The 8,985-nt window shown below is 55.5% G+C and overlaps 1 protein-coding gene across 2 annotated transcripts in view; it reads right to left on the bottom strand.

Annotated features, from left to right (window-relative positions):
• The window catches only part of LOC102431493 (periaxin-like), a 12,343-nt gene extending 4,730 nt beyond the window's left edge, over positions 1-7,613 (bottom strand). The window contains exons 1-5 of one of the 2 annotated variants that reach the window (XM_014462641.2): positions 7,554-7,613; positions 4,041-4,078; positions 3,860-3,958; positions 3,615-3,740; positions 1,240-1,396 (exon numbers count right to left, since the gene is read on the bottom strand). In XM_014462641.2, the coding sequence (XP_014318127.1) occupies positions 1,240-1,396; positions 3,615-3,641 (184 nt within the window). In that variant the 5' untranslated portion in view covers positions 3,642-3,740; positions 3,860-3,958; positions 4,041-4,078; positions 7,554-7,613. The remainder of the gene's footprint in view (positions 1-1,239; positions 1,397-3,614; positions 3,741-3,859; positions 3,959-4,040; positions 4,079-7,553) is intronic. The other variant, XM_023760536.1, reaches the window with a different exon arrangement.
• Between the last annotated feature and the right edge of the window lie 1,372 nt (positions 7,614-8,985).

Consider the following 8,985-nt stretch of genomic DNA (forward strand, 5'->3'; position numbering starts at 1 on the left):
CCTGGGTGTTCAAGAGACATTTCTCATTTAACAAATCCAAACTGTTCTGGTCTTCCTCCAAATAAGCCCCAACCCAGTATTCCCCATGTGGAAGACTACCATCTTCCTTGACCCCTCCCTTTCCATCACACCCCCTATCCAGCGTGAAGGCTCCTCCTCCAAAATAAATCCAGAATCCAAACCCTTCTCTTCACCTCCAATAATATCACTGTGGCCCCACGCATCACCATCTCTTTCCTGGATAATCACAGTAGCCTTTTTGTTGGCCTCCCTACTCCTCACCCTGCTCCCCTACCGTCTCCTGCTAATATACTAGTTCAACACAGTCAATTCTCCACTCACAACCCTCCCAGATTAAAAGTCCTCTAAAAACGTCCCTCCCTCTCACCTCTCTGGCCTCATCTCTTCATTCCTTCTTCACTGACTATTTTGTCCACACTGGCTTCCTTTTTCTCCCTCCAACAAGCCAGGCACTTTCCCAGCTTGGGGTGTCTGCACTGGAATGCTCTTCCAGATGGCCCCACAGCTTATCGGGTCTTTCCTCCCTTCCTGGCTCACCCTATTTAAAAATTCAGCTTCTTCCCTGGCATCTGTGGCACATATTGCCTTCTAACTTACTATATACTTTACTTTTTTTTTTTTTTTACTTAAATATGTCTAGCACCCTATCTGTTTTGTTCACTTCAGTAACCCAAGCACCTAGAATACTATATGGAAATAAAAGGCCCTTAAATAATAGTTGTTGCATGAATAAACCACATCCGTCTCATCCATGTTACCTAAGACATCCCTTACTAAGCTACCCGCTCCACCCCTCCACGTCGTTAACTCCACCTCCAGCCCAAACAACAAAAACAATAACTAGCACTTACATAGTGCTTACTATGTGCCACTTAGCTATGTGCTAAGTGTTTTCAAATGCTGACTCATTTAATCATAATAACCCTATGAGGCAAGAACTGGAATTATTCCCAATTCAGAGATGAGAAAACCGAGGCACAAAAAGATCAAAAACCAATAAACAGCAGCTCTGAGACAATGAATCTCCGCAGCCCACTAAGAGCCGCTGAAGAGCCAAAACACAAAGCCCCGCCCCACGACCTTAACCCCGCCTCTTGGTAGCCCGTCGCGCTCGGGCCCCAGGGCAGATTCCTAACCCCGCCCCCGCGCAAAGGCCCCGCCCCCTCCCGCCCCGCCCCCGCGCAAAGGCCCCGCCCCCGCCCGCCCCGCCCCGCCCACCTTCCTGCAGGCTCAGGCTTCTGGCTGCCGGCGAGTCCTCGCGCAGCTCGCGGATGTAGATTCCTTCCTTCCCGCCGCCCGCTACGTTGATGCCGCTGACTCCCGTCTGCGCCTCCGTCTCCACGATGATTTCCACCAACTCCGCCCGCCTCAGCTCCTGCGGAGGGCAGTGCGGGGTCGCCACGGGACGCCAGACCGCGCCCAGAGCCCGCCATCGCGCTTAACAGCGTCTCTTAAACCATTCCTTAGGGCACATGTCCCTCTGCGAGGCTCAGGCTGGTCGTGCGGGCCCACCCACGCTGGCATCTCCCCGTTAAGGAAACCCGGGGGTCGCTCGTTCAGTGGGGCTCTCGGAAAGGTTCAAGGGCTCCGCTGGCTCGCTGCTCTCCCAGATCCCCCCGGGAGGGGCGGGGGGGGGGCGGTGTGGGGGAAGCTAGAGTCCCGACCGAGGAGGGCCTGATGGAGAGGCAGGGGCTATGCTCGCAGTGGGGCGGGGCGGGTTGGGGAGGGTGGGGCTATGGGGGTGGGGCTCCGTTAGAGAGGCCGGGGTGGAGGGGCCAGTACAGGAGCGGGGTGTGGCTAGGTGTCCGTGCTGGTGGGTGGGGACCCACAGTCTCCGGAGCTATGGGGCGGGGCTTTAATAACAGACCAACAGGGTTGCGGGTGAGGATGGGCTCCCAAATAATGGGCTGGACCCTTAAGTGGTATGGCATGGAGGGGCGGGCGTGGGGCTGACCTCCTTGGAAACATGCATGTGCGTGAGACTGTGCCCTATTGTGGACTCTCTGACCCCAAGACCCGCGGAACGCCCATGGGAGAGGGAATCCAGTGAAAGGGGGGTGCGTGGGTAATGAGTGGTGGACAGGCGACATGGTATTCCTGGTATTTACTGTCAATGGTGCTGCCCTGGCCCTGGCCCAGCTGCACACTGTGGGATTCACATCTGGACTTTCCCGGAATAGGCAGGGAGAGACCTCAGTTCCACAACTGTCTGGAAACCCAATCTGCTGTGTCTCTGGGAGAGAACTTCGCCCTCTCTGGGCCCGTGTCCCTACTGTAAAGGTGGGTAAGATGGGTGTACTAGAAGGAGTCTGATTGTGAGCTGAGACCTGAAGCAACAGGCATCCAAACGGATGCTCTGTTGGGCAAGGCGTCCAGATTGGCGCAGACTGGAGTTGAGCCCAGGGCTGGAGAGGGGAAAGCAAGCCTGGACCAGATGCCCCACAGCAGTGGCCCTGAGACCAGAGGGTTGGGCAGAGAAGGGGTAAGAAGAGTCGTGGTGAAGGTGGCAGGGAGCAGGATAACCATCACCACCACCCTTAGGCCCTGGTCTGAGCATTTTCTGTGTGGGACCTCGTTTCACCCTCCCCACAGCTTGGGCAGTCACAGAGGGGGACACAACGGGTCAGAGAAGTGAAGTGACTTGAAAGTTAAGCCACTGGCCTCAACCTCAGGACTCTGACCTCAGAGCCCATAGACTATTGTGTAGGCAGTAAGTAACCTCCTTGCACTTCACCCCCAGCCTGCCACCCCTCGGCCCGCTTGGCTCCTATAAAAGCGGACCCTCTCTGTGCCTGCCACCTGGTAGAATGCAGGCAATGCCAGTGCATTATCTACTTAACAGTGACAGCAGCTGAGAGTAAAGGAGGCTTCCTAGGTGCCAGGCCTTGTGCAAATGGCGGGTGTGAGAGTCCTCAACAGCCTCAGAGTGGGGGGACCATGCCCCATTTCACGAATGTGAAAACTGAGGGTTAGAGAGATCAGGTCACCTGTTTAGGGCTGCACAACTGAAGTGGTAGGGTTGGAATTTAAACTCATGGTCCAGCCCTGTCCGGTTTGGCTCAGTGGATAGAGTGTAGGCCTATGGACTGAAGCATCCCAGGTTCAATTCCGGTCAGGGGCACATGCCTGGGTTGCAGGCTTGATCCCCAGTAGGGGGTGTGCAACAGGCAGCCAATCAATGATTTATCATTGATGTTTCTGTCTCTCCCTCTCCCTTCCTCTCTGAGATCAATAAAAATATATATTCATTAAAAATAATAAACTCATATGTTCAAACCCTGTGTCCTCAACCCTTGCACCATCCTGCCACTTTCGATGAAGAGTTTCTGCTACATTTTCTTTAGCTCATGATTAGTATAATTCCATTCTGCTCCAATGAATTAGCTGCTTTGAATCTTACTCTGTGCTAAACACTTTACATATGTTAATATTTTTTCCTCACAGTGACCCATAAAATAGGCCCCGTTACTATTTCCATTTCATGGATAGGGAGACTGAGGCACAGAGACGTCTGGAAGTGTGTCCTTGCTGCCCTAGTCTGTGCCCTCCACCCAGGCCCCACAAGCGCCCCTTGGGGACGTATGGGCACTCACCTCAGCACTCCGGCTCCTGACCTCCATGGCGCTGCTAGGAGTCACCTGGGCCCCAGGCTCCTGCTTCCTCTCTCCCTTCTTCTGCAGGACCAGCTTCAGTTCTGCATGGAGCAGCTGCCTCTGAGCCTGCGGGGGACAGAGATGGAGGTTTGAGGCCAGGGGAGGATGAGGAGAAGAGGCCGGGCTTAGAGGGGGAGGTCAAGGTGGTATCAAGGGGAGGAGGGCCCCCCCAGCTGTCCTCTCACCGCCGCCTGGGCACAGGCACCCCCTCCTAACAGGAGCCTAGCCTGGCGTGCTGCACAGTCGTCTGTGGCACTCGCACCCTCTCTCTGAGGTCTTGCTGCCTGCCAAGGACAGACAAAGGCATGAAACTCCAGGCAGGCCGTGGAGGGGCAGGGAGGGGCATGTGCACCAGCCAGTGCTCACCTCAGCGTCACCTCCTTGGGCTTCCCGGGTCCGGGGCTCTAAGAAGAAAAACATGAGCATTCCTGTCAGCTAACCCTCGGACTGCTTCCTGAGTGCCTGGCCCTTTCTTCACTCTGTCAATACTCTATCTCCATAGCACAGGTGGAGAACCTGCGCCTCAGAAGCCCTTTACCCAGGATGACACAGTTGGCCGGCAAACAGGAAAGCCAGAACTAACTCCTAGGCCTTTCTGACAGCAGAGCCCCTGAGGCAAAAACCTCAACGGGCCAAGGGGGCCAAATGCACTATAAAATAATTATAACCGTCCCAGGTACTCCCCGTGGGTAAGTCACCTCACCTCTCTGTGCCTCAGTTTTCTCATCTATAAAATGGCATGACTGAGAGCACCTCCCTTGCAGGGCTGTTGGGAGAGTCAAATGAGTTACTAAATATAAAGCGTCAGGCACATGGAAGCCACTTCACGAGCACTTGCTGTTATTGCTAAGAATTTCCGGTGGCACTGATCTTGTGTCAGATGTTCCACGGGGGTTATTGCCTGTGGACCTCAGCACGCCCTTAGGAGTTCAGTACCCTTACTGAGCCCATTACGAAGACGATACCTGAGCCTGGGAGGAGGGGAGCCACTTGCCCTCATCACAGACTTGAACTTGTCTGAAAGCTCCAGCCCCTTATTCTGATAATAACTAGTGGGTATTGAGTGCTCACTCTCTGCCAGTCCTGTGCTAAGACTACTGTCCACCTCACGGAAAGCCCTAGCCCGTCAGCCCAAGAACCTTGCTCTGGTCACACAGCACAGGGAGAAGGAGGCAGAGCTGGATTAGTATGTAGCCTCCCCTGAAGCCCTTCTGGGGGAAGGGGATTGGATATTATGTTCCCCTTGTCTCCCCCCAGCTCTGGTCTTGTCTTCCCAGCCCCCACCTGGCATGCCAACACGCCAACCCCCACTCCCAAGGGAAAGGTCAGGCCTCACGCGGCACATTCCCTCAAACAATGGCCCATCTTCTGTGCCCAGTCACATTCCACCCCTGCCCACCCACCCCCAGCTGCACAATGGCCCTTCATAGCCCACCAGTGGCCAGGAGGGAGGACACAGGGACCCCCTCAATGTTCCAGCTATGCCCACTCCATTGGCTGCCCCCCCCCACCCCACCAAGTCCGAGGGCTCCTCTCTGGCTCTGTTAGGGGTCTGGGTCTCCGTGTCCTTTCCTGGACTCTCCTCTGAGCCCCAAGCCCCTCCAAGCAGGGCTGGCTTCCATCTGGGCATTTCCTCTAAACTGGGCCCTGTGTTGACACCCATAGACCTTGCAATCACCCTGGATATGGTGGCTGTTTTAGGATTGGAAACAGGCTCAGAGAGGGTAAGTGACCGGTCTGGGGTCACACAGCTAGCATGTGTGCCCTTCACCCCCAACCCTGCACCTTAACTAGCATTGGTGGCCCTGAGCACTGGAGGAGGCCCAAGGAGCAAAACAGCTGGGGCAGGAGCAGGGCTGGGCAGGGCAGGGGCAGGAAGTGGGGGTTGTGAAGGTGCCAGAAACAGGCACTTTTAGAGGGACCTCTGTGGTGCCAACCGAGCTGGGCAGGCACTTTGTAGACAAGGCCTCATGGTACCCCATTTTACTGATGAGTAAATGAGGGCTGAGAGGAGATCACCGTGACAGAGTCGGGACTTGAACCCAGGTCTCAGAAGCTAACTCTGAGTCCCTGACGCAGTGTAGCATCCTGAGCCGGGTGGGAGAAGCCTGGTCCTTGTAGGAAGTAGTGGAGACGGAGGAAAGGATCGCCTGGACCACAGGCTCCCTGCTTCAGGCGGGGCATCGAGGTCACACCCAGAGGCTGGCACAGGAAGCTCAGCAGGGGTGGAGGCACGAGAGTACCCTACTCCTCATCCCTGCCCAGGACAGCCGCCAGCCCAGGTTATATTTAGCCCCAACTGTGCCCTTCCTGAGCCACGTACCCAGCCCCCGGAAGGAAGCCCACCCCACCCAGGGCACTCTGTTCCCAGCTCTGCCCATCCTACTAGGCAAGGGAAGGAGGGGTGGGGAGTTCCTTGGGGCATCCCTGGCTGTGTTAGAGGAAGATCTAATGGGGCTCCCATGGTGAATCAAGGCACGGCAGGACCCTCCTGATGCCAGCAGCCACTTCTTGAGCAGGTCCTCTGGTGCGATCCTGGAACATTCCTAAGCTTCCAGAACTCCGAGTCCCCATTTCTAGAGCACGTACCATGTGCAAAGATCCGTCCCTGGATCATTAAATTCTCACAACACCTCCCTGGAAAAGGTACAGCTAGATGGTCATTTAAAATGCCACTCATGCCCTTCAGAGTGGCTGGGGTGAGAGGCACTGGGCCCTTTAGCTGAGCTGGGCCTGCTGAGGACTCCTCCAGCTTTGCCCTGTGCACCTCTTATCCCTATGGCTGGTGACAACCTCATTCTCCCCACTCGGAGCCTCAGCTTCCCTAGCTACCAGCCATCTGGTGCCCTCGGTAATGGGATGGGGATATTGACCTGACCCATCCAGGACCCTAGACATAACCTGAGGCCATCTAGTGAGGCCGAGGGGAGGCATGGCCTGCAGCTGCCTCGGTCAATGCCTGCTCCTGCACTTCTCAGGTTGGAACACTGGGGCACGGTATTTCACCTCTCAGGGCCTCGATTTTCTCAGCTGTCAAATGCAGCCAATAAGAATGGTTTTGAAAATTGGTAAGATAGCCCTGACCAGTTTGGCTCAGTGACTAGAGCGTCGGCCTGTGGGCTGAAGAGTCCCAGGTTCGATTCCGGTCAAGGGCATGTACCTTGGTTGTGGGCACATCCCCAGTAGGGGGTGTGGTGTGCAGGAGGCAACTGATCGATGTTTCTCTCTCATGGCTGTTTCTAACTCTCTATCCCTCTCCCTTCCTCTCTGTAAAAAATCAATAAAAAAATCTCTGTAAAAAATCAATTTAAAATTGATAAGATAATTGCAAGTGCTTAGAATATAGTAGGTGCTCAGTCATGTAAACTAGTCTCTGACAGCAAGTGAGAGTCCGGGCTGTGCTTCTCAAAGTATCTCATATCCAGCCTTTGCCCACCAGTAGCTCCGCACTCTTTCCTACCAAAGTGGAACTTTGGATGAGGAACAAAGTCCAGTTCGGGCATGACCTCACACCAGGTGAGCGCTGCCTCCAGCACACTCTTCCAGGGACCAAACTGCTGCCCTATCCCAGACATTCTTGCCCTACAAGCAGCAACTTATCTCCCCGTCAGCCCTGTGAGGTGGCCTTCAGCAGCCCCTTTTAGAGAAGTAAAGTGGAGGCACAAAGGGTGAAGTGTCTTGTCCGAGGCTGCACAGCCAGAAAGAGAGGAACGTTGGGATTGGAAGCCAGGGTCTGGCTTCAAAGTCTGTACCTTCAACTCCTACAACACGCTGCTTCCTGAGCCCCAGGCACCCTCCCAGCACCTCCCAGGACCCTGGGTCCCATTCCCGAGGCTTAGTAGCCTGGCCAGGAAGGGAACTGGCTGGCTGATCTCTTACCACTGGGCCTCCAGACACCTCCAGAGCAGCTCCTGTCCCTCGTCTGCTCAGCCCCAGCACCAGGCTGGGGGGGAAAAGGAATGGGGAGGGAAGAAGGGGGAGACCCCAGCCATTGGCTGCCCAGGCATGACATCACCAGGGGTGAGGGTGGGGAAACAAACATCCCCCCCTCCCAGCTACATTCACTTGCCTGGGGGTGGGGAGCCACAAGGCAGCCGTGCTCCCTTGCCTGGGGCGAGACTGCCACCATGAGCCCCTGCTCTTGGGATTTGCACAGCTACAGCCCCTTGGAGACTGAGCACCCCACCGGCATGGGTTCCTGGCTTTCAGAAACAAGCCTGGCCCCCCTGGCTCCCCCTAAAATAAACTTCCACTCCCTCTCCCAGCTCAGCCACCGCCTGGCTATGTGACGTTCAGCAAGTAACAGCATCTCTCTGGGCCTCCATTTCTTCATTTCTAAAACAGATAGTAAAAGTGCTCACCCTCATGGGTTTGTTGTGAAGATTAGATGAGTTAAAAGAGGCTAAAAACCTTTTAAAGAATCTGGCATAGAATGAATGCTACTTATAAATATTTTGCATTCTTATCCATACAAATCAGGGGGACAGCTAGCCTTGTCAGTGGGCTTTTGGCCTGAGTGAGACCAGGCACAGGGGAGTCCCACTACTCCGCTTAATGGAGCTGCCCTTTGGGGGCACACCTATCTTGTGCTAAATACTGTGCCCTGCTCCTGGAATCAAGGGTGCAAGGTGGGTAAATTATACCCACTTTTTAGCTATACAGCCAGGAGTGGCTGGTCTGGGGTCCAACTCCATTTCTGCTGGACCCCAAAGATGCTGCAACACTGTTCTGTCCCCCCATATAACAGACAAACAGGCTCTGAGAGGGTGACGCCCATGACCACCCACAGCAGGTGGTCGGTAGCACTAGAATTTGAACCCAGACCTGCCCAACTCCCAACCAAGGCCTCACCCTGATACCCTGGCCTCCGGCCCCCAGCCTGCCCTGACTCACCAGGCCCTGGGGGGCGGCATAGGAAGCACAAGTACCCCCACATGCCCTTCGAACCCTCCTGGCTGCTGCCTCGGATGCTCACAGCTCTCTGAGCCCAGGCCTGAGGCTGGAGCTGCTATGAGCCTGGGGATTACCCCTGAAGTGCACATCAGCAGCTTCTGCCCCATTGTGCAGCCAGGCGAGGCCACCAGGCCCTTTGTCAGCCTCAACCCTCACCCCAGCACAGGGGGCCCTCTGAGGAACTGTCCCCTTGACCACACTGCATATCAGGGCATAGGGACCAGGTTGGCAGGACCCCATAGGACAAGTTGGCAAGATCCCAGAATGCTCGGGGCCTCCTCTCTTCTCTCCAAAATGTCCCCTGCCCACTCTCAGCCACCGGAGAAGTCAGGAATGTGCTGAGCTCTGGGAAAAACCT

Source organism: Myotis lucifugus, unplaced genomic scaffold, assembly GCF_000147115.1.
Source record: "Myotis lucifugus unplaced genomic scaffold, Myoluc2.0 scaffold_185, whole genome shotgun sequence".
Taxonomy (NCBI): domain Eukaryota; kingdom Metazoa; phylum Chordata; class Mammalia; order Chiroptera; family Vespertilionidae; genus Myotis; species Myotis lucifugus.